At 40.7% G+C, this 27,208-nt stretch overlaps 1 protein-coding gene across 1 annotated transcript in view; it reads right to left on the minus strand.

Moving 5' to 3' along the window:
* The window catches only part of LOC126412152 (heat shock protein 75 kDa, mitochondrial), a 383,507-nt gene that overhangs the window by 59,528 nt on the left and 296,771 nt on the right, over window positions 1–27,208 (minus strand). The window contains exons 6-8 of the mRNA XM_050081610.1: window positions 11,586–11,746; window positions 9,663–9,772; window positions 9,505–9,578 (exon numbers count right to left, since the gene is read on the minus strand). Of these exons, the coding sequence (XP_049937567.1) occupies window positions 9,505–9,578; window positions 9,663–9,772; window positions 11,586–11,746 (345 nt within the window). The remainder of the gene's footprint in view (window positions 1–9,504; window positions 9,579–9,662; window positions 9,773–11,585; window positions 11,747–27,208) is intronic.

Consider the following 27,208-nt stretch of genomic DNA (forward strand, 5'->3'; position numbering starts at 1 on the left):
CATATTGGTGGCTGAAACCGAAGTGAATATAATATTAGATCCTGATCAGAATGTATATCACAATGATAGGCTGGACACCAAATGGTGGAGGCACAGCTATAGCCATAAATAATACAATAATATCTAGTGAGGTTAATACTCATTATGAACATTTACTAATTAGGATGAATAAAAGTGTTACAGGTGAGTCAAACATGGAAATTGGAACATTTCATATATGCCCAGCTTCAGGACCCTTACTAGTAAGAAGTTTCAGAAGTAACTTGGAAAAGATTGTTCACAAATTTCTTGATAGTATTATAGTACCTTAAGAGGGTACCTCGAAGACTGAAAACACTGAGTATAAATTACAAAAAGTATTGTACAAATATGCATTACATAGATATATTCTAAGAAAAGCTGTGAGAGATGGGAAAGATTTGAAACAGCTTGTTACAAAATTGCTGTGGAAGCAAGGGGAATGTCACTTCATATTTAAAATCGGCCAAAGCCTTGCTGATACTTAAAAACTTGGGCAAGGCAAAGGGAGTGTAAGGAAAGATATGCATCGAATGTTTGACAAATATGAATGTAGAATTCTATAAAATGGTTTGACAAAACATTATAAGCTGTTTTGGTCTTAAGTCAGTAAACAGGTGAAAGAAATTTATCCAGTTACTCAATGACTATGATGGTACTGAAATGGAAGATGAAAGAGAAGAGCCAAAATGCTAAATTCTGTTCACTGAAACTGTTTCACTTAGCGCAGTCATAGTACGGTTCCTCCCTTTAACTGTTGCAAAATAACAGATATCAAGATAAGTGACCACAGGATAGAAAATGAACCAAATGTAAAATGATTAAGAAACTAGTTGTTGGATCTTTACAATTCCACATCAATTATACAAAAGAACTTTGTCCAGGTTTAGCAGCAGTCTGTTATAGCTTGCTAGAGGAGCAAAGACTTTAAATCATTGGAAAAATTCACAGGTCATACCCATTTTTAAGAAGGGCTATTGAATAGATGCATACTGCTATAGGTCTACACTGCTGATGTCAAACTGTTGTAAGCTTTTGGAATATATTTTATGCTTGTGTATTATAATATTCTGCAGACTAAAAACCTCTTTTGTTGAACTAATATGTATTCGGCAAAAACCACCTCATGAAACCTAACTTATTCTGTTCATCCAAAAGGTCTCAAAGGAAGTACATACTGGTGCTCATGTTGGTGCTATGGTCCTAGACTTTCTGAATATGTTCTACACAGTTCAACACTGTTGCCTAGTTAGGGGAAGGAATGGGAAGAACAGGATGAACAAAAGGAATATCATGCAACTAAACAGCTTGTCATTCTTCACCAAGAAAAATTTCATATGGAAGCTTCTCAATAGTAATTCCATCCACACATTAGTCACAACTGGAACAGGAAGGGGGAAAGTGACAACACTATGTTATGTACCCTCTGCCAGACATTGAAATGTGCAACATGCTGACTAAATGTCGATTTAGATGTATTTGAATAAGTTTATGGGTTACTCTACTTCAAAACAACAATATCAATAGTTGTTGTTGTTGTGGTCTTCAGCCCTGAGACTGGTTTGATGCAGCTCTCCATGCTACTCTATCCTGTGCAAGCTTTTTCATCTCCCAGTACCTACTGCAACCTACATCCTTCTGAATCTGCTTAGTGTATTCATCTCTTGGTCTCCCTCTACGATTTTTACCCTCCACGCTGCCCTCCAATACTAAATTGGTGATCCCTTGATGCCTCAGAACATGTCCTACCAACCGATCCCTTCTTCTGGTCAAGTTGTGCCACAAACTTCTCTTCTCCCCAATCCTATTCAATACTTCCTCATTAGTTATGTGATCTACCCATCTAATCTTCAGCATTCTTCTGTAGCACCACATTTCGAAAGCTTCTATTCTCTTCTTGTCCAAACTATTTATCGTCCATGTTTCACTTCCATACATGGCTACACTCCATACGAATACTTTCAGAAATGACTTCCTGACACTTAAATCAATACTGGATGTTAACAAATTTCTCTTCTTCAGAAACGCTTTCCTTGCCATTGCCAGTCTACATTTTATATCCTCTCTACTTCGACCATCATCAGTTATTTTGCTCCCCAAATAGCAAAACTCCTTTACTACTTTAAGTGCCTCATTTCCTAATCTAATTCCCTCAGCATCACCCGACTTAATTACACTACATTCCATTATCCTTGTTTTGCTTTTGTTGATGTTCATCTTATATCCTCCTTTCAAGACACTGTCCATTCCATTCAACTGCTATACCAAGTCCTTTGCTGTCTCTGACAGAATTACAATGTCATCGGCGAACCTCAAAGTTTTTATTTCTTCTCCATGAATTTTAATACCTACTCCGAATTTTTCTTTTGTTTCCTTTACTGCTTGCTCAATATACAGATTGAACAACATCGGGGAGAGGCTACAACCCTGTCTTACTCCCTTCCCAACCACTGCTTCCCTTTCATGTCCCTCGACTCTTATAACTGCCATCTGGTTTCTGTACAAATTGTAAATAGCCTTTCGCTCCCTGTATTTTACCCCTGCCACCTTTAGAATTTGAAAGAGAGTATTCCAGTCAACATTGTCAAAAGCTTTCTCTAAGTCTACAAATGCTAGAAACGTAGGTTTGCCTTTCCTTAATCTTTCTTCTAAGATAAGTCGTAAGGTCAGTATTGCCTCACGTGTTCCAGTGTTTCTACGGAATCCAAACTGATCTTCCCCGAGGTTGGCTTCTACTAGTTTTTCCATTCGTCTGTAAAGAATTCGTGTTAGTATTTTGCAGCTGTGACTTATTAAGCTGATAGTTCGGTAATTTTCACATCTGTCAACACCTGCTTTCTTTGGGATTGGAATTATTATATTCTTCTTGAAGTCTGAGGGTATTTCGCCTGTTTCATACATCTTGCTCACCAGATGGTAGAGTTTTGTCAGGACTGGCTCTCCCACGGCCGTCAGTAGTTCCAATGGAATATTGTCTACTCCGGGAGCCTTGTTTCGACTCAGGTCTTTCAGTGCTCTGTCAAACTCTTCACGCAGTATCGTATCTCCCATTTCATCTTCATCTACATCCTCTTCCATTTCCATAATATTGTCCTCAAGTACATCGCCCTTGTATAGACCCTCTATATACTCCTTCCACCTTTCTGCTTTCCATTCTTTGCTTAGAACTGGGTTTCCATCTGAGCTCTTGATATTCATACAAGTCATTCTCTTATCTCCAAAGGTCTCTTTAATTTTCTTGTAGGCAGTATCTATCTTACCCCTAGTGAGATAGGCCTCTACATCCTTACATTTGTCCTCTAGCCATCCCTGCTTAGCCATTTTGCACTTCCTGTCGATCTCATTTTTGAGACGTTTGTATTCCTTTTTGCCTGTTGCACTTACTGCATTTTTATATTTTCTCCTTTCATCAATTAAATTCAATATTTCTTCTGTTACCCAAGGATTTCTACTAGCCCTCGTCTTTTTACCTACTTGATCCTCTGCTGCCTTCACTACTTCATCCCTCAAAGCTACCCATTCTTCTTCTACTGTATTTATTTCCCCCATTCCTGTCAATTGATCCCTTATGCTCTCCCTGAATCTCTGTACAACCTCTGGTTCTTTTAGTTTATCCAGGTCCCATCTCCTTAAATTCCCACCTTTTTGCAGTTTCTTCAGTTTTAATCTACAGGTCATAACCAATAGATTGTGGTCAGAGTCCACATCTGCCCCTGGAAATGTCTTACAATTTAAAACCTGGTTCCTAAATCTCTGTCTTACCATTATATAATCTATCTGATACCTTTTAGTATCTCCAGGGTTCTTCCATGTATACAACCTTCTTTCATGATTCTTAAACCAAGTGTTAGTTATGATTATGTTGTGCTCTGTGCCAAATTCTACCAGGCGGCTTCCTCTTTCATTTCTGTCCCCCAATCCATATTCACCTACTATGTTTCCTTCTCTCGCTTTTCCTACACTCGAATTCCAGTCACCCATGACTATTAAATTTTCGTCTCCCTTCACAATCTGAATAATTTCTTTTATTTCATCATACATTTCTTCAATTTCTTCGTCATTTGCAGAGCTAGTTGGCATATAAACTTGTACTACTGTAGTAGGTGTGGGCTTCGTATCTATCTTGGCCACTATAATGCGTTCACTATGCTGTTTGTAGTAGCTTACCCGCATTCCTATTTTCCTATTCATTATTAAACCTACTCCTGCATTCCCCCTATTTGATTTTGTGTTTATAACCCTGTAGTCACCTGACCAGAAGTCTTGTTCCTCCTGCCACCGAACTTCACTAATTCCCACTATATCTAACTTCAACCTATCCATTTCCCTTTTTAAATTTTCTAACCTACCTGCCCGATTAAGGGATCTGACGTTCCACGCTCCGATCCGTAGAACGCCAGTTTTCTTTCTCCTGATAACGACATCCTCTTGAGTAGTCCCCGCCCGGAGATCCGAATGGGGGACTATTTTACCTCCGGAATATTTTACCCAAGAGGACGCCATCATCATGTAATCATACAGTAAAGCTGCATGCCCTCGGGAAAAATTACGGCTGTAGTTTCCCCTTGCTTTCAGCCGTTCGCAGTACCAGCACAGCAAGGCCGTTTTGGTTATTGTTACAAGGCCAGATCAGTCAATCATCCAGACTGTTGCCCTTGCAACTACTGAAAAGGCTGCTCCCCCTCTTCAGGAACCACACGTTTGTCTGGCCTCTCAACAGATACCCCTCCGTTGTAGTTGCACCTACGGTACGGATATCTGTATCGCTGAGGCACGCAAGCCTCCCCACCAACGGCAAGGTCCATGGTTCATGGGGGGGATATCAATAGTAGCGACAAAATTTTCCAGTTTTAAACTGTATAGCATACCACATATAAGGAAACCATGAGTTAAATATGTCAAGATTTAAATTTTACTGCAATGTAATATCATTGGTGTCCATAGATGTCACTAAATGCATATCTTGAAGCTTGTTGTTTTAAGTTCTATGTTATCCACCATACAGTAAACTATGAATAAAGGATTTCAGTAATTACATGTTGGGTCTGAAATTAAAACCACAACACAACAGGTTATGGACCAGGTTATGCAAGCTTAAAGTCATAAGCTCCAAAGGACATAAACAAACCAGTTCACTCAGATGATGTATGTGGTGTATATGACTGCTGCACATGGAGTTTGACTGTAAGCTCTGTCATGCAATAATTACAACACAAGGAGAACCCCGTAGAAGCACTATTCATCAAAAACGACACTTAGGAATATGTATGTGGTGACTGGTGATGGTGAAAAGCTCAGTGCTACAGTTGCTACATACAAAGTATGACTAATGACAGAGAGAAAAGCAAAAGCAGACTTGATTTTATTCACCAGTTCTGAAGCAAGTAAAGGACTGCCTTAAAACACATCAGGTATGGCTTAAATTAGACTCAATCTATACATCCAAAGAACCTGCTTGCAGATCAGCACTGCTCAAATGCCTCACACTTCACAAATTCCAATGTAGGGATCAGTAATCGCACATTATATAAGAGTGACAGTCCAAAAGTGTTCACGCGTGTGACAGAAAAGCATTATAAATTAATGCCTGCAGTCCAAAATGTTCACAAGTAACAACTAAAGGTGACGTATACATTGCAACTGAAGCTAGTGATACCAACTCCTTTACACTGAAAAACATATTGTATGCCCTGAAACTCAGAACCAGTCTCATTTCAGTAGCAAAGTTGTGGACAATAACCACACAGTATCATTTGAGAAAACCAGTACAGCTACACGAGATACACCTGATGCACCATGTGTATTGAATGTAAAATGAAGTCCACTCTCTTCACCAAATGAAAGGGGGACTCAAACTTCTAGAGTAACTCACACTGACATCTGTGGGCTAATGAGATAAACATCTCTAGGTCATGCACAATTTTTTCTTATCTTTTTCAATGACCACAGTAGATGTCATCACACCTATTTTCTTCAATATAAATGAGAAGTTGTGAACAAATTTGCTGAGTTCAGAAACCAAGCTGAACAGCAGATTGGTCGTGAAATTAAAACCTTCCAGACAGAAAACAGTAAGGAGTAGTGCAATGAAAGAATGGACTTCATCCTCAGAGTGGTAAGAATAAAGTGAAGGCTAGCAGTTCTATACACACTGCAGCAGAATGGTGTCTCCAAGCACAAGAGCCAGTCATTGGCTGAATTGGTTCATTGCAGGCTGCTTGAGTCAGAACAACCACCATCATTTTAGGTCAAAGCCATCAATACAGCTAACTACATTCAGAATTGTTGGTTAACTAAAGGACTATCTGTGTGAATTCTATATGAGAAAACCTGACCTATCTCGTATTCGTACATTTGCTCTAAAGATTGTCTTCTTGGATAACCTATGAAAGAATGAAAATTTTAATTCTAAAGGCAAAGAACGTATTTTTGTAGACTATTCTGACTGACAGAAAACCTATCATGTATGGGTAATGAGAAATCACACGATTCACATGTCAAGAGATGTGCAGTCCCTCGATCACAACGGTTTTGAACCCAAACAAACTTATGTGAACTTCTATGAAGATGAGTCAGACCACCACCAATAAGGAGGCATCAACATGAATTCTATGATTCTATAGGAGGAGATTTCAATGTTTATACAAACAGTGAGTTTTAGATTAGATTAGATTTACTTTCATTCCAATTGATCCGTAGTGAGGTGGTCCTCAAGGATGTAGAATATGTCAGAAAAACAATAATACATGACAAATGTTTACAACTTAAACAACTAATGTACCTTCCACAGGCCACACGTGGAATGATCGTAAACTTTTTTTCTAATGAACACTATATGAAAGGATCATTTTATAACACTCATTTACTAAGATTGCATTAATGCACTGAATTTAAAATTTAAAAAAATTATTTATAAGATGATAAACATATAACAGAACCATACGCACGCGCGCGCGCGCGCGCACACACACACACACACACACACACACACACACACACACACACACACACACAGTTGGTTCCACTGAGAAATTCATCAATGGAGTAGGAGTTGGCCGCCAATAAATCCTTTAGGCTTCTCTTGTTACTCAGCTTTTGTTAAGCTTTTTATGGCTGCTGGAAAGTTATTGAAAATGTGTGTTCCTGAATAGTGCACACCTTTTTCTACAAGAGTAAGTGACTTTAAATCCTTGTGAAGATTATTCTTATTTCTAATACTGATTCCATGAACTGAGCTGTTGGTTTGAAAAGAGATATATTTTTAATGACAAATTTCACTAAGGAATAAATATACTGGGAAGCAGTAGTTAGTATCCCTAGTTCCCTAAAAAGGCCTCTGCAGGATGTTCTTGAGTTCACACCACATATAACTCTTACTGCATGTTTTTATGCCCAGAAAACTTTAGTTTGGCTTGATGAATTACCCCAAAAAATAATCCCATAAGACTTTATGGAGTGAAAGTAAGCATAGTATGGCAGCTTTTTCGTTTTTATATCCCCTATGTCTGACAGAATTCGCATTGCAAATAAGGATTTCTTTAGACACTTCAGCAGTTCTGTGGTGTGCTCCTCCCAATTGAACTTATCATCAAGCTGTAATCTCAAGAATTTAACACTGTCCACTTCTTCCATCTGCTTGTCATTATATGTTAGGCATATACTCGTGGGACACCCCACACAAGTTCTGAACTGCATGTAGTGTGCTTTTTCAAAATTTAGTGACAAAGAATTGGCTAGGAACCAGTGATTAATGTCTACAAAAATTTCATTAGTCAATCTCTCTAAGACTACACTTGATTTGCTATTTATTGCAATGTTTGTATTATCAGCAAACAAAACAAACTTGACGTTTGGTGATGTTACTGATGAAAGGTCATTGATATACACAAGGAAAAGTAAGGGGCCTATGATGGAACCTTGTGGAACCCCACATGTAATTAGTTCCCAGTTGGAAATACGTCTTGTCCTAATAACACCCTTTGTTTCCTGCCAAAGACATAAGATTTGAACCATTTTGCAGCATTTCCTGTTACACCATAATATTCTAATTTACTTATAAGGATATTGTGATTTATGCAGTCAAATGGCTTTAACAGATCACAAAATATACCAGTTGCTTACAATTTTTTGCCTAATGAATTAAGTACATTTTGACTGTATAAATGTAGATAGCCTTCTCAATATCAGAACCCTTTACAAATGCAAACTGTGACTTTGACAGTATGTCATTTGTGATAAACTGGTTATAAAGCCGATTGTACATTACCTTTTCTAAAATTTTTGAGAATGCTGGCTAAAGTGAAATTGGACAGAAATTTAATGCTATTTCTGTACCTCTCTTCTCAAACAGTGGCTTAACTTCAGCATATTTCAACCACTCAGGAAATATTCCACTGACAAACAACTTGTTACACAGATAGCATAATATGTTACTTAACTCAAAATCACATTCTTTAATGAACTTTGTTGATATTTCATCATACTCACTAGATGTTTTTGATTTTAAAGATTTTATGATGGACATTACTTCTGCTGGGGTAGTGAAGGTCAAATTCATATTATGGAAGTTACTTGAAATGTCTAGTAGGAGCTATCCCATGGCAGCATATACAGAACCTGACAACCCCATATTTTCAGTAACAGTTATAAAATGTTCGTTCAAAAGTTCTGCAACACTATACACATATGTCACCAATGTATCATTTACTCTTAATGCTGTTTGCCCCTCTTGAGTCAGAGCCATCATCAGACAATGAATTAATCTATGCCTTTGACGGAGTTATTCCGCCTACACGCAACTGCATCAACACAATGACAAAATGGAAATGTAGCAGACCAAAGTTAGTGTGAAGCAGCAAAGGAATTAGTTCACCTGCCAACAGTCATGAAGGAGCTGGGTTTAGGGAACTCAATGCATCACCTTGTTCAGTGACAGCCAGTCAGGAGGAAAGTTACCATATAACCCAGTTTTTCACTCAAAGACAAAGCCCATTCACATACAATATCATTTCATACACTAAGCTCTACAAGAGTACCCACTGAGACTGGGATATCAGCGAACATAAGATATGATGGCTGATGTACTGACAAAGTCTCTTGCTGCACCAAAGCACAAGAAATGTGTTGAAGGACTTGGACTTCAATCCTTTATCCACAAACTTAAGATTTGGTTCTTGATTTTACATATCATGCCTGTATTTTCAAACCACAACAGAACAAGATACAGAGAGAGGGAGGGGGGGGTAAGGAGGAGATAGATAGAGAGAGAGTGAGAGAGAGAGAGAGAGAGAGAGATAGGGAGGGAGAGAGCGTTTGTAACTTCTTCTCCTTCTTCTTCTTCTTCTTCTTCTTCTTCTTCTTCTTCTATTGCCTTCACAATTTCAAACATAAAACAATTCAATCACGATACCAGGTACACATTCAGAGCAACATCTATTAAGTAACATGCAACTAAATCGTTTAGGAACAGTCAAAAAACACACTTACCTGAATTGTATTAGCTTTCTTTCCATTAACATAAATTGGGCTTCCAACAAAATTGCTGTATTTTTTAATTATATCTGAAATTTATACAAATAAAACATTTAAATATGTGAACAGTGTGTGAGTCCTTACTCTGCAGAGACAATATTATATCAACTTACTGTTAACTGTGTCTTCATCACTGAACTCACGACATTCGGTTTTTAAATGGATAATTATCTTAGTTCCTTGCTGCACACCCTCTGCTTCTTGGATGTCATAAGTTCCTGATCTGCAAAATAGAAATGCGTATGATGACTGAAATAAAATACACCAAGCACATAAACAAACTGTCTACTAAGAATGTAGTCTCATTCTGTACTCATGGCATAGTTTGAAAAGTGTGAATGTAGATAAACAACTGTCTGCATCAGATAAAGAACTATGTGGTCAAATCTTTCTGCCCCCCCCCCCCCCCCAATGCTTTGTCTATTACAGAGAGACACTCATCTTTATCTTAATTGCAGTCTTCACATTTGAGAAGCAAGCAATAACTACACAGTACCAACCAAATAACTAGTTAAAAGTCAATGGTATAAGGTAACTGACTAGGACAGACAAATAATTTACTAAGAGGGTTTGCACTAGCTGTAAAGAGGTAGTACTGAGCAGGGAGGACACAAATTTAAAATGTATGAGGGCCTTTCATAAAGTAATCTTTGTTAGGCTGTGAATAATTTGAATAGTTAAACCAAATTTATTACCAAAAGCTTAAAACTACATCTTTTTCATTCCTTCATTACATAATCACCTCTCAGGTTTAAGTACTGAAAATCTCTCTTAACAAGTTAACAAATTCCCTCTCCATAAAAGTCTGCATAATACGATTGGAGCCCATCTGTGACAGTATCTTGAAGCTCTTCATTGTTGGAGTCTACACGTTGGGAGCCCAGCCACTGTTTGATGTGCATGAAAAGGTGCACATCATTGAAGCAAAAGTTAAGAAATATCAGTATTAAGAACTTCTCAGCTTACTTTGAATAGCTACTGTAGGCATCTAATGCAGTGGGGCTTTCACACTGTGGCAGCTCTAAGCACACTGACCTATTGGGTGTACATGTACAGCATGTCTCTTTTCCTCAATGTTTCCCAGGCTACTTGAAAATGGAAACTATTTTCCAAAAAGCTCTTGTACACAGAGAGAAAAAAAGCGTGCTATGATCAATGAGTATGATGATGCCACTGGACTTTGACCTTCTCCAGAAAATATACACACTTCATTTAACAGAAAGCACAAAAATCAAAGCCATTAATTCATGGAATTGGAAACTTCCTGGTCTTAGTTGCTGTTTTCATGTCCCTCTAATCACGATTTATCCTTATGGTTGCTTATACTTTCACAAATTAAATAGTCTCTCATTCCAGCTGAGACAATAAAAACTTGAAAATGTTGTTGATGTGTTCTTTTGAAAATCTTATCACTTATTCACAGAAATAGCAAGTAACAGCGGTATCTTTAAATGTATTTTTTTACCACTCTTTTTTGTTACCTTGCCCCCCCCCCCCCCCCCGGCCCCCTCCTCCTCTCTCTCTCTCTCTCTCTCTCTCTCTCTCTCTCTCTCTCTCTCCCCCCCCCCCCCCCCACACACATATACACACACACACACACACACAACAATTTTCCTGAGGTAGTTACTACTTTCCATTTCAGCAGTTTACACACCACACAGAAAACACTATACTAACTTACTTTTTTGCTGAGGAACAATTTTTATATTATAAAGAAACTTGGTAAACAACTTCTATTTTACTTTATTACACATATTCCGTTAAAATCAGACATACTGTCCAAGTATTCACAAAAATTAGGTTCAGCATAGGGCTTCAAATTATTGCACTCACAAGCTGTCCCCCTAACTGCAACAAATAATGCTTTCTGAACCATTTCTTTCCCCCCCCGCCCCCCACCCCCCCCCCACCCCCTTCCTCTCTCACACACACAGGGCACAGGACACACAGATGAAAGTGATACAGTGTCACATAATTTTGTTCTTTGTAATAACTATTGTTTAGCATACTGTGAAGTGATGCACGCTGAAACATACCCATCAGATGTCCACCGCAAACCAGGAGAGCCAGGTTCACAGGAGCATGTGTAGACTTCCACCTTCTCTGCTACCATGAAGCAGGAATAGAAACCCACACCAAACTGCCCTATGATGTTGGAGGCTTCACTGCCTTTCTCTTTCACTTGTTCCAGAAATGCCTTTAAAACAAGAAAACGGAGTTGAAAAACACACATCAAGTCACACATTACAAATAGTTTCTATTCAAACCATAACACCTTTAACATGACAACAGTCAGAAACAAATATTCTTTTGCACAGAAGATGTAACACTGAATTTTTTGTCAAGTAATACAATATATGTATAAACTTAAACATTACCACCTATCCACCCATTATTTTAAACATTTCTGTAAATGAAGAGAAAAACAGTGGAAAAAATGGTGGGAAAAATGGAAAGATCTTGTTGAATGCAATATTGTCAACTTATTCTGAACTTTGGAAGTTTTGCAAAATCACAAGAAAAATCTCATAAGCCACCAAACTGGTGACATTTATACGAGCAAACAACTCATCACTATGGTTTAGAAGGTATAACCTTTTAAGTAACTTCTCCAATTGCCAGTGATGCTTCCTTTACGTGAATGTAACTTTTTTATTTCTTTGATCTCATAGTGTTTACACGTCTACTTCAGTTGGTTTTTGCCTTTCACTATCAGCCTACTACCTCAGATTTCATCTTGTTTTTACATACTTCATTCATTTCATCATGGCTATATCAGTACCTCTCTCTGTATCAAACCTACCAATCACCAGCAATACCTTCACTTCGACAGCTGCCACCCATTCCATACAAAGAAGTCTCTCCCATACAGCCTAGACACCTGAGGCTGCTGCATCTGCAGTGACAAGCAGTCCCTCTCGAAATATACAGAGGGTCTCACTGAGGCATTTGCAGACGATAATTACCCTCCCAACCTTGTATGAAAACAAATTTCCTCTGATTTATCTTTCTAGTCACCCATCACCTCCCAAAGCCCTACTGTTTGGCCACAGAGGAGAATTCCATCGTGACTTAGTACAATACAGGGCTGGAGCAACTGAATTACGTTCTACACCAGGGTTCTGACTATCACTCATTGTGCCCTGAAATGAGGAATGTCCTACTCATTATCCTTCCCACTCCTCCCAGAGTGGTATTCCACTGCCCACCACACCTATACAATATCCTTGTACATTCCTACACAATACCGCTCTCAACCACTTGCCTCATGGCTCATATCACTGAAGTGCCGTTGGAAAACATGATCGTCATGAAGGGGGGTACGTGGTCTGCAAACAGTGTACGATACTCCTTGATCATCACAGCACATCGCACGAGCTCCACTGGACCAATGGATGCCCACGTGAATGTTCCCCAGATCGTGATGGATCCGTCGCCAGCTTGTCTCCGTTCCAAAGTAAAGGTCTCAAGGAGCTGTTCCCCTGGAAGACGACAGATTCGTGCCCTCCCATCTGCATGGTGAAGAAGGTATCGGGATTCATCAGACCATGCAACACTCTGCACCTGCGCCAAAGTCCAGTGACGTCAGTCACGTGTTCTAGTCAATCGTAGTTGCCGAAGGCACATGCACGGGCTGTCGGTGCAGAAGCTCATCGTTAGGAGTGTTCCGTGTACTGTGTGTCCAGGCACACTTGCACTCTACCCAGCATTAAAGTCTGATGTTAGTTCCGTCCCAGCTGGCTGCCTGTCCTGATTTATCAGTCTGCCTAGCCTGTGACGTCCGACATCTTTAATGAGGGGTGGCCGCCCCACCCCATGACGTCTGGACATGGTTTCACACGTGCAGAAGACAGTCACCACAGAACTCCTCTAACACTTGACAAGTCGTGCAATTCCCTAATACTCGCGCCGAGCCTCCAGGCCATCATAATCTGCTGTCAGCCAAACTCAGATAGCTCACACGCCTTCCTCATTCTACACACGGACAGCACGCTCACTGATATTACATGCACCATGCCTGTATTTGACTTCCAGTTAATCTTCGCCTGGTGACGCTGCTATCGCCTGGAGGGATTTATATCGATAGCATGTCAGTGGTCATAATGTTCTGGCCGATCAGTGTATATAAGAATATGATTGTCAAAACTTCCTGGCAGATTAAAACTGTGTGCCGGACCGAGACTCGAACTCGGGACCTATGCTTTCACGGGCAAGTGCTCTACTGACTGAGCTACCCAAGCATGACTCACGTCCCGTCCTCACAGCCCTACTTCTGCCAGTACCTCGTCTCCTACCTTCCAAACTTTACAGAAGCTCTCCTGCGAACCTTGCAGAACTAGCACTCCTGAAAGAAAGGATATTGCGGAGATATGGCTTAGCCACAGCCTGGGGAATGTTTCCAGAATGAGATTTTCACTCTGCAGCGGAGTGTGCGCTGATATGAAACTTCCTGGCAGATTAAAACTGTGTGCCGGACCGAGACTCGAACTCGGGATCTTTGCCTTTCGCGGGTAAGATGGGAGGACAGGGCGTGAGTTGTGCATGGGTAGGCGTGAGTTGTGCATGGGTAGCTCAGTCGGTAGAGCACTTGCCTGCGAAAGGCAAAGGTCCCGAGTTCGAGTCTCGGTCCGGCACACGGTTTTAATCTGCCATGAAGTTTCATATTAGCGCACACTTCGCTGCAGAGTGAAAATCTCATTCTGAATATGATTGTCATCTGGAATGTATGCAACCCACGATATTACTGCAGCAGAAGTTGCTGAATACAATGTCTTGACAATATTATTTGGTGCTTCTGAAAGCTAGCTTCATAGTCATATTAAAAAACTGGAAGACAATCTCGTAGATTAAGTGATAAGCTTATACCGTGAGGTAATACCTATTCTGTTACTGATGGGTATTCGAATCCCCTCCTGCGACGTAATTTGATTGTCAGTTTTCCGGTTTCAAGTAGAAGATGATTAATAATTGTGGCATTTAGTAGGATAAATTTGTCAGGTAATAACTTCCTGCTTGGCTGCTATTATTCGGTGTGGAATCCACTGCACTATGACACATCCTAGTTACTCTGAAGTGTATTTTGTCCAGTATGTGTAACACACATTGAGATGCAGAACCAAACCAAATACTGCCGTAGTCAAATAGAGCCACTGGGACTAGTAACACTTTTCTCCTTGTATTCTGACGCTCAGTCAAAAAGGTGGCATTACAGCTCGCACGCAACACTGCATGGATTTTCAAATATCGATAAATGAGGTACATGTTGCGTTCGTAAAGAACTGTGCTAGTTTCGTTTGACATGGGTGCCACAAGAGATAAAGACACCAAATAATCAATATATTACATCATAACAGCCGGAGTAAATTGAAAGTGATGTAAAACATCTCTCCTATCTTTTGTAAAAAGTGAATTTGAATCTACACTATTTACGAGTTTTTCAGTAATTTCCGTTATTTTGAAAGTTTATAGTTTGCCTTTTATGGCAACAGTCATGATTTAACTTTTGAATAAGAACGTATCCAACAGGCACTTAAAAAATAATAGAAATGCCTACTGATACTTACGCCGTCTTTGCGTGAATTTGTGGTGGTCTCGTATTCACATGAAAACTACATCGCATCTGTTGGCTTTACGTTGATGATTGCAAATGCAGTGTGAGTGAAGTGCAAGCTATTTGGCTGCATTTTTTTTATGATGAGCTGAGGCTTTTGCTTTGCTTCTAACTATGTGCAAAGATTGTGCAGGTTCTGTGGAATGTGTTTCTCATGAGCACGGTACAACTAAGCGCCAGGAGGCCACAATAATTAGGCAACACCATTCTTTTTCAACTTTCTTAAAAAGCGTTCCTACATGGCAAAAGTCCGAAGTGCGGCCAGCTCCCGAATTGGCCGGCCATTTCCCACTTTGGCGAGAGGTGTGAACATGGTCCGATTACTTAAAAGTAACACTGTGTATGCCACTTTGACAGGCCATTTCGTGCATTCGCTGGAAACCTCTGGCCCAAGCTCGATCTGATGATACAGCAATGTGCGGTCGGCAGCACTTCTTCCGCTTTCAGTGTGACGTGTGCCGTGCACATAGTAGCTGCTGCTTTTCGGATAAGGTCCCGCCTCTGAAACTGCGATTTGCTCTTTTATGACAAATCCACTTCATTGCGAGTACTATGATAATTCCTGGTAGTTGTGTTTCCTATGTGACTTGTTCTTACTTAGACAAATCGGTTTCATTGTGAGTATTGTGGTGATTCCCGGAGTTTATATTATACACTGAGATAACGAAAGTCCTGGGAAGTGATATGTACGTTTACACATAGAGGATGTATCGCGCATACAAGGTATAAAAGGCCACTGCATTGTCGGAGCTGTCATTTGTGCTCGGGAGATTCGTGCGAAAAGGCGTCCGGCTTGATTATGGCCGCACGACGGGAATTAACAGACTCTGGACGCGGAATGATAGTTGGCGCTAGACGCATGGGACATTCCATTTAGGAAATGGTTACGAAGTTCAATATTCCAAGATCCACAGTGGCAAGAGTGTGCTGAGAATACCAAATTTCAGTCATTACGTCTCACCATGGACAACGCGGTGGCCAACGGTCTTTACTTAACGACCCAGAGCAGCGCCGTTTGCTTAGAGCTGTCAGTGCTAACAGACAAGCAACAATGCGTGAAACAACCCTAGAAATCAACATGGGGCGTACGACGAACGTATTAGCCAGGACAGTGCGTTGATGGGCTATGGCAGCGGACGACCGATGTGACTGTCTTTGCTAACAGCACGAAATCGCCCGCAGCGCCTTTCCTGGGATCGTGACCATATCAGTTGGACCCTAGGCCATTAGAAAACCGTGGCCACGTCAGATGGGTCCCGATTTCAGTTAGTGAGAGCTGATGGTGGGGTTTGAGTGTGGCGCAGACCCCACGAAGCCATGAACCCTAGTCGTCAACAAGGCACTCCACGAGATCGTGGTGGCTCCATAATGGTGTGGGCTGTGTTTACATGGAATGGACCAAGTCCTCTGGTCCAACTGAACATATCATTGACTGTAAATGGTTATGTTCGGCTATATGGAGACCATTTGCAGCCATTTATGAACTTCATATTCTCAAACAATGATGTCATGTCACCGGGCCACAATTGTTCATGACTGGTTTGAAGACCATTCTGGACAATTCGAGCAATGATTGGGCAACCCAAATCGCCAGTTATGAATCCCAATTAACATTTATGGGACATAATCGAGACGTCAATTCGTGTACAACGGCCAGCACCGACGACGGTTTCGCAGACGCTATAGATACAGCTTGGCTCAATATTTCTGCAGGGAACTTCCAACGTCGTCGTAATTCCATGTCAAGTCGAGTTGCTGCACTACTCCGGGCGAAAGGAGGTCCGGCAGGATATTAGAGGTACCCCATGACTTTTGTCACATCAGTGTACTATACCATACAGTAGAGCCCCATTTATTCGACCTGAACAGGCCGTGACCAATCCGGTTGAGCAGAAAGTCGAATGATGCGGAAATTGACAAATACTACTTTTAAAACTGACAAAATACATTAATTTGATGATTTCTTACAGTTTTTTCCGCCGACCTGTTCGATTTAAATGGAATGTCGGATTAGCGAAAGTCGGATGACCGGTCCTCTACTGCGTTTTTATGAGTGATATTGATATGCTTCCTGATGTTTCGCTATAAATGTAGTAAATCAGCAACCGAATATAATTATTTGGCCTGTCCCATTTAATGGTACGTCCATTTCAAAATTTCAATCGTATCATTTTCCCGTAGGCTGTCCCATGGCTAATTCACACAGGAGTAATCAGCAAGGCAAAGTTGGCATATATACAAATGCGGAACCAATACTTGATACGAAAAGCAGGCTTCGGACATTTTGAATACTCTGCTGAAAGGAAAAGCAAATAATAGCGGAATCTTCACAAGAGATAGGTATTGCTCTGTTACAGAGGCTGTAAAACGAGCCAAGGCAAGGCAGAGAAAAGAGAATGCTGACTATCTTCGGCTAGGAAAATATGACGTTATTGACTCTGAGGAGAAAGAAAAACTTACTGCGCCAGTAACAGGAGACAATAGCGTTATTTTGTACTACGTTAATGCAGAATAATAGTTCGACGTACTGCATGACACTCACTTGAATATTGGACATGGACGTCGCAGATGGATGGAAAAACTACAAACTAAATACAAAAATGTCACCAAAGAAGTCATTATATTATATTTCCGCTTACGAAAGCCTTTTTACGACTGACATATCAAGAAAGCATTAGTTTAAAAAACTCTGATATTTAAAGAATTTAACTCACGGAGCCAGGTAGATCTGATATACCTACACAGTAATCCTGACGGTGAGTGCAAGTTTATCCTCAATTACCAGGATCATTAACCCAGGTTGATATTAATGCGACCACTGAAAAGAAAAAGAGCGGAAGAAGTTGCTTACCAGCTAGTTGATACATTCACCACTACAGGTGGTCCAAGTGTGCTTCAGTCAGGTAACGGGAGAAAATTTTCGAACAAGTTATAAATGAACTAAAGAACATGTGGCCTGAACCGAACTGGTACACGGAAAACCTAGACACAGCCAAAGCCAAGGGTATATCAGACGCGTCAACAAGGCTGTCCAGAAGATGAGAATGACACGGATGCAGACGAAGCAATCAACACGTTGGGCTGAGTGTCTCCGATTTATTCAAGTCATGAAAAACCATTCGCTTCATCCAGGCAGTCAGCAATCGCCATATGAGGACATGTTTGGTTCCAAAGGAAAAGTGGGTCTGTTTACCTCAGATCTGTATAGAGTGGTTATGGATAACATAGTGACAAATCAAGACCTTTGAGAACGGTGAACAAGAATTAGATGATGATGCAAATGCAGAAAAAATCCCCCCATAACGAAGCTGCGGCCGTGGCGATGGAACTATCGCAATCTACAGACCAGTTGTCTTACCAATAAAATGCGAAAATATTTTGTGTGATGTGTCAAACAGAGTTTAGTGCAGCCCATTGTTGAGTATCCCGCGGCAAATATGTCCGTGGGATATGTGGAAGTTCCGAAGCGGACGAAGAGTATGGAGAGAGAATTACTTGTAGACTATATCAAAATAAACACGAAACCAGGAAAAGGTCAGGAGCTCATGTCAGTTTGCAAACACAAGGTGTAAAAATGTTTAAAAATTCGGATGCAAAACCCCCACCAGCAAAAGTTGAAGACAATGTTCACGACCGTATACCAGATGTTGACAGGGGTCGTGGTGATCCCATGAGCGTTCTTGCAGTTGTCTTGTGTTTCCTCCAAGCTAAGAACAGAGAATGGTATTCTAAAGAACTGTATTCAAGAAGTAAATTTTCAATTCTGTACGAGAAACTGCACACGCTGGAATCCGTGTTTACAGAATAAAAATCATTGAGAACCATTTCTTCTTCACAAATCATTGACCGGCGGCCAAGGGTACACGCGATGCAACTTCACTACTAAATGAGCAACAAATAGCTGAAAATGAAGAAATAAACAGTTGTGCGATTCAAAATGTCATAAAAGTTTATCTCCTTGTAATAAGTCATGGCTAACTGTGATAAAGTGATGGATTGTACAAGGCTAAAAATAATATAGGTTTCACTTATCGAATTGAAACAGTTGTGCAATTTAAAATATCGTAAAAATTCATATAGTAGTTTAAGTAATAACAGAGATTGATAAACTCAACAGCTTGTATAAAGATTGAAATTATACAGACTCTTCAAATCGGCTCAGTTTTTGTCTTCCGACTTTGGCCGATGGTTCCATGTCTTTCGCTAAACAACCGGCCAAATCCCGAAATAAGGAAAAGATCGGACACTGGCCGTTTCATGATTTGGCCGGCCACTTCCCGCTTTGGACGATTTCGCTCTCAGGTCTTAAAACACACACACAAACACACACACACACACACACACACACACACACACACACACACCATCCTCCAGACGTAAACAAGACGGGAAATCCTTAACCACAAGAAACTTTAACGGCAATATTTTTACAGTGCAAAATAATATCATTAGTCGCTCTGCAAATATTACAATAATAAATGGCCTATTCTACGGCAGTCTCATGGATCAAACAGATAAAGAGATGTATGTGATAAGAGATATAGAAAGGAAAAGAAAAGTGAATTTATATTCGTAACTATGAAAATGCCCGCAAAGACGCTATGTCCAAGGGAAAGTGAAGGATTTAAAGAATGAATTATCTATACTACTGCACTGCTCGTCGTTTACCGTTGTTACAAAAAAGCTCGAAATTTTTTCACCGAATTACTTAAACAACACAAGTGCATACACTGGTTATTTGGTTTCTGACCAGTAACGAGACAACTGATCATCACACGTGGTGTTCAAAATGACCACTGGCAGCGGCAATGCACTCTTCCTGTCTGGTATGGAACGACTGCTGCTGCACACGTGCTAGCATTTCATCGGAGCTGTCCGAGCACGCTGCAGTAATACTTCGTTGCATATCACTGAGTGTGGTTGGTATGTCCTTGTAGACAGCGCCTTTCAGATTTCCTCGCAGAAAAATGCATACAGGCGTCAAATTCGGGGAACGGGCTGGCCAAGGTACAGGTCCTCCACGTCCAACCCAGCGATTTGGAAACAATGCGTGAAGACAAGCTGTAGTACTTCGTGCACTATGGGCTGGACAGCCATGTTGGTAGCACAGGTTCCACCTAGTCTGCAGAGGAACGTCATCTAGTAACCGTGGAAGATAGTCTGTTAGGAGGCTGCGATACTTGTGGGCGTTCAGTGTTGCGTCTATGAAAAACGGCCCCATGAGCTGATGGTTCACTATCCCATACCACACGTTTATACTCCATGGACGATGACGTTCCACCTGACGAAGCCAACGGGGATTGTCAACAGATCAACAGTGCATGTTTTGGCGGGTTACATGGCCATGATCGGTAAATGTGGCTTGATCACTAAACAAGATACATGATACATCAGGAGTATCGTGTCTTAATGCCCGTGTACAGATCGTTTCGATGCAGCTCTTGATGGAGAGAGATGTGAGAGGAATGGAATCTATGTTAAATGCTTAGAACACTTGCCTGACTCATGCCACTTCCTCGAGAGACTGCGCGGGAGCTAACATGCGAATCAACTGTAGCATCAAGAACACTGATTTCCCCTCTTCTGTCGTCACTTGTTTCCTTCTGTTACGTTGTCTAGGTGTTACCCTACCGCTTTCACGTATCTCGTTGAATAGGTTGATAAGCGCTGAGATGATTGAGGACTACTGGGATATCTTGCTGCATACCCCGCACAAGTACGAACTGTATTCTTCCAACACTCTCCATACACCATGAGCTTGCTATCTTTTCTGCACAGGGAACCCATTTACTCTTTCACTTTTGAACTTCATCATATTTGTGAAAATACTTTTGTTGGTTGATATGTTCTACGTAATATGATTCAACGTAATCAATACAATGCTTATTCAGTTCTCAACATGTTTAGTCAATACTTTCATACTAATACCACAATTATTAACTGCGAAAGTTACTCACTCAGTCACAACTCTACTGCTCAATCGATTCCGATAGTACTTAGTATGGAGATAAGTTGAACCACGAGGAAGACCATACGCTACTTTAGAAAGTTGTATCTTTTAATTATTATAACATTCTTAAATATGATATACGTTAGTTGCATGCAGAGAGGCTGGCGCAATGGTCGTTGAATCTTAGAGTCTATATATTATTTAAGAGCGCAGATCCTGTGTTTTGTGCGCATGTTTTATGATACTGAGTTCCTACGCCATCTGCTATACCTGGAGAGTTTTGGTGGAGATACAACAATAAAATCGGACAGTACGTCCGAGAACCATTTCTGATTCTACTTGCTCACCATTAGAAATTGCTGATAAGTGGGCGAAAAGAGGGTAATAGACAATACTGTAGTTCAGTGGAAACGCTGTTAGCAGAATTCCCAACAAGTTATTGACCACCGTTCTTCAAATTCTTACACCACACTCTAATAAACATTTGGACGGACATAGGCTAAATATTTTGTAATAAACGCACATATACATTGCATATGCATGCGTATATAATATGCAGAGTGGCTCACCTAACTCTGCCACATCAAATATCTCTGGAAAAACAACAGATATTCAAAAACGGTTTTCACCAGCATGAACGTAAGGCACGGGCTAAGGAAACCAAATACTATGCGAAATTTTAAAACTTAAACAAATACTATTTTCAACACAAACTTGTGTATTTTTAAATGGACACCCCCTATTACTTCGTATGCAAACAATAGCATGAAAAATCACAAAAATAATGGCGTTGGTTGCACCGCAATACGTCAGTTATGTCTTGAGAAATTGCGAAGCGAAGTTGATGCCTGAAATAAATGAAGAGCAGAGCTAGCCCACGCCCTGAGACTCAAGCGTGACCCTCACGCTGCCTGTGTCAGGGCCTCACGCAATGTAGAGGTATGCACAATGCATAAAAATAAGCAAGTAACACGTCCAACGCAAAGTTACGGTTTTCAAATTGAAATGTATGTTTACTCTAGCGAAATGACAACTAGAGCTACAATTAGAGATGAAACACTTGAATTCACTTTGCTAAACACATTTACTACTGTCCTGTCGCCCACAGAAACCGTACTGTTGTGCATTACATCCAGCATACAAAATACACTCACATCTTGGCCAATGAAACTGTGTCACGTCGACATATGTTCGAAGCGCCCTCCGTTTGCAGCAGTCCACGTTTGCAGACGGGTAACGAAATAGTATTGCAAATATCGTAGAGTTTCTACAGATATTGGCGCACACGCCGCAATAATACGATGTTGCATATCCTCTACTGTAGTTGGAGGTTCTTGATACACTCTGTCTCTCAATGCGCCGTAGAGAAAGACGTCTAATGGTGTCAGGTCGGGGGACCGTGCTAGCCATCGCACAGTACTTCCCCGCCCCATCCATCTACTTGGAAATGTCGCATCTAGAACGTCTCTGGCAACTTTTGAACTGTGTGCGAGACATTCATCATGTTAGAACGACATTGATAGACGTATTTCCAATCCTAGATCCTCCATGAACAACGCTACCGTGTGTTGAAGAAATTATGCATATCGCAGTCCATTCAGTGTTCCACGGTAAAAACAGGGACCTACAATACAGTTAGTAATGATACCGCACCAAACATTGACACTCCACTGTCGTTGATGAGCAACTTGGCGAATCCAGTGGAGATGTTGCACGGACCAGTAGTGCACGTTCCGCAGATTCACATTACCATGTTTTGTACATGAGGCCTCGTCCGAAAACAACGAATTGCTTAGGAATACTGGATTACCTTGCAACTGCTGAAGTGCAAAACGACAGAATGAAATGCGGGATTCAATGTCATTCCCGTACAGTTCTTGATGCAGTGAGGTTTATAAACGTGAAACCAAGTGTGTTATCACTAACTGTACTTCTAGTTGTAATTTCGCAACAATAAACATTATGTGCAGAACATCCATCATTCAGACACCGGATTATTTGACACATTATAAGAGGTGGACCGATTCAAGTAAGGTACAGCTCAAGGGACTATACTATCCCCCTTTAGGAGTACCATCAACGAAATATGGGCCAATGATGTGTTGTCATACAATACCACACCATATATTAACACTCCACTGACGTAGTACGTAAATCACATCACGATTACCGGCAGCGTGAGTTGCACGCTTGAGTCTCAGGACTTGCGCTAGTTGTGTGCTTCATTTCAAGGGTGCCGGCCGCGGTGGTCTCGCGGTTCTAGGCGCTCAGTCTGGAACTGCGCGACTGCTACGGTCGCAGGTTCGAATCCTGCCTCGGGTATGGATGTGTGTGATGTCCTTAGGTTAGTTAGGTTGAAGTAGTTCTAAGTTCTAGGGGACTGATGACCACAGATGTTAAGTCCCATAGTGCTCCGAGCCATTTGAACCATTTATTTCACGGGTCAGCTTCGCTTCGCAATTTCTCGGGATGTAACTGACGTATTGCGATGCAACCAACGCCATTATTTTTGTGATTTTTCATGCTATTGATAGCATACGAAATAACAGGGGATGTTCATTTAAAAATACACAAGTTTGTGTTGAAAATAGTGCTTGTTTACGTTTTAAAATTTCGCATAGTATTTGGTTTCCTAAGCTCCATGCCGTACGTTCATGCTGGTGAAAACCGTTTTTGAGTATCTACTGTTGTTCCAGAGATATTTGAGGTGGCAGAGTTAGGTGAGACACTCTGTATATAGACGGAACGTTGATAACAAATACCTCGAAAAGTTTTTGACCGTCTTCTTCAAATTTTTACACGCTGGTCTAATAAATATATAGATAGACATGGGCTATATTTTTTTTAAAACACGAAAGTACAGGTTTTCCGTTAAAACTGACTGCAAAAAAGGAAACACTGTGTTATGCTGTGCTGTAAAAATGTGCTGTTTCATTTTCTATTTCGCCGTCAGTATTAACTGCCATAGCAGGGCATTTAAACCACTAGACAAACTGTTTAGTAGATTTCTATTCTTTCTCCTTATATACAATTTTAAACAAAAATTGTATATATAGTTGTGTGTCATTTTGTTTTTCCCTCCCAGTCAGTGTTATCAGAAAACAAGAAAGTTTTATTTATTGGTAATAGACTTACAGGTAGAATTATTACGGAACATGAATCGTCTGAAACTCTGTAATCCTACCCGTTTGCAAATTAAAATCAGAGTACTGTCACTGAAGTTACTATCCTCACAGGTTCAGCAACAGGAGAGATCTCTCATAACCCATATAATAACTAACCCCCAACCGACTGCCCAATTCATTTTAAGTTACTTCAATTCCCAATCAAGGTTTCGTTGGCAATAACAATAAGCAAGGTTCAAGGTCAGCGGGGGGCGGACGAGGGGAAGAGGAGATGGATAGAGAGGGAGGGGATGAGGTGGAGAGAGGAGGAGATGGACAGGGAAGGAAGGGTGAAGGCATTTTGGATGTATATGTAGTTTCCATATATATTTAACAATTGAGAAGCATTGCAAGGTTGGCTAATTGGGAAGCTAATTGGGATATACAACTTTCTCGCCAGATTTGATATCCACAGTCTTTCATCGCAAAGAAATTTGTGAGCGTTTGATTCCAATGTCGTTATGACAGTTTCAGATTATTATTTTGCAGACTTTCCAGAATGGTGTTTCAGGGATGAATCTCCTGGCTGGAAAATTGGAGGAATCACACTGACGCAGAAGAAGACTTCATCTTTATCCGAACTGAATGAACACCCAATTCAATGAAGTGGCTTAGGTAAAAACACGATCAGCGATACAAATAACGTCTACTTGTAGAAAATGTTTTCCAAACAAGAATACAGCAATACAAATCCATTCATTTAGCATCGAGTCGATAGTTGCCCAAAGAACGGTTGTGATGCCATCCATCATGTGTACAGATTTATTTATTTATTTATTTTAACTCGCAGATGTGTAACCACACTATCACCCACCGAATGTCGATCACTATGGGAAGCCTTTGTCACGAAATTATTACAGTTAGTCAGTGAAATAGATAACGTAACGAAACCCGAAACTGTATCAGTATGGTTGGTAAATGTAACTGAACACATTCTGCTAAAACTAAAATAACGTATTTTTATCATTTGGACACCGTAATATGCCATCTAAGAAATCAGTTTCATTATCGTTATTAGCGAATAAGCGTTTAGGACTAAGGGAAGTACTGTACTTACAGGCTACCATCTGCCTTCCTTTGTGCCCACATTTCTTTCATTCCCTTCCTGTGGGTTTCCTTTCTCTCTTCAAATCATGTTGTTCCAGTCTTTCCTCTTAGTCGCCTTGCCATTTCTGAATTTTGGACATGAAGATTTCGCGGTTTTGCGTATCTTATGGTATAATTTATGCAATTTCACATCAGTTTTGATCTCGACAATCCATTTCATTGGGTCCAATTTGGCTTTACTCCTCTTATCAAAGAATTCGACTAGTTGTTTTCTAAGTCTGTCTGGTTTAAATGGCTCTGAGCACTACAGGACTTAACTTCTGAGGTCATCAGTCCCCTAGAACTTAGAACTGCTTAAACCTAACTAACCTAAGGACATCACACACATCCATGTCCGAGGCAGGATTCGAACCTGCGACCGTAGCGGTCGCGCGGTTCGTATGTCTGTCTGGTGCATGGAGTCTTATCCTACGTTTTATAATGTCACTATCGATATTTGTGTATTGTTTTTATTAGTATTATTACTATTATTACTGAAGCCCGCACGTTACCGACAACCATGTTTTCCTGACAAGAAAAAAAATTAAAACTGAAAGATTTTATGTTGACTATGCTACAAATATAGCACCATTCTTATCCATCATCTATCAGAGATCATTGGAACAGCGGAAAGTTCCACGGGACCGGAAGAAGGCCCAGGTCATAGCAATCTATAAAAAGGGTAGAAAATCGGATGCACATTATCACCGGCCAATTTCACTGACATCGATTTGTTGTACAATCATGAAACATATTTTGTGTTCAGACCTTTCTACATTCTGAGAAGCTTATCTGCATAAACCAACATGGTTTTAGGAAACAGCGGTCATGCGAGACACAACTGGTCCTCTTCGTGCATGATACACAACAGGCTCTAGATACCGGCTCCCAGGTTGATGCCATATTTTTCTACTTTCGAAAGGCGTTCGACTCAGTTCCGAACTGTCGCTTGCTACAAAAAGTGCGCGCTTACGGTCTATCCGATGACATATGCGATTGGATAGAAAGTTTTCTAACAGACAGGGAGCAGTATGTCGCCCTGAACGGGGTGACTTCAACAGAAACAAGCGTAACTTCAGGTATGCCCCAGGGCAGCGTAATAGGTCCTCTGCTTTTTACGATTTACACAAAGGATCTCACACGAAAGTTGTGAAAAAATCAATGAAGCCGGCCGCGGTGGTCGTGCGGTTCTAGGCGCTCCAGTCCGGAGCCGCGCTGCTGCTACGGTCGCAGGTTCGAATCCTGCCTCGGGCATGGATGTGTGTGATGTCCTTAGGTTAGTTAGGTTTAATTAGTTCTAAGTTCTAGGGGACTGATGACCACAGCAGTTGAGTCCCATAGTGCTCAGAGCCATTTGAACCAAATCAATGAAGATTTGCAGAAAATAAATGCGTGGTGTAATGACTGGCAGTTATCTCTCAATATTAGTAAGTGTAACCTACTAAGTATAACAAGGCGAAAATCCCCATTAATGTATGAGTACAAAATAAATGATCAGTCTTTGGAAGCGGTAACATACGTCAAGTATCTGGGTGTGACTATTCGAAATGATCTCAAACGGAATGATCAGATTACACAAGTAAGGCGGACTCTAGATTGCGGTTTGTTGGTAGAATCCTGAAGCGATGCAGTCCTTCAACAAAGGAAATAGCTTACAATACGTTAGTTCGACCAGTCTTAGAGTATTGTTCGTCGGTTTGGGACCCTTACCAGTTGGGTCTGGTTCAAGAGATTGAGAAGGTCCAAAGAAGAGCGGCAAGATTCGTGACTGGTAAATTTAGCCATCGCGAGAGCGTTACAAATCTCATAGAAAGTTTGGTGTGGGACACACTTGCAGATAGACGACGC

Source organism: Schistocerca serialis, chromosome 7 (genome assembly GCF_023864345.2).
Source record: "Schistocerca serialis cubense isolate TAMUIC-IGC-003099 chromosome 7, iqSchSeri2.2, whole genome shotgun sequence".
NCBI classification, from domain to species: Eukaryota; Metazoa; Arthropoda; class Insecta; order Orthoptera; family Acrididae; genus Schistocerca; species Schistocerca serialis.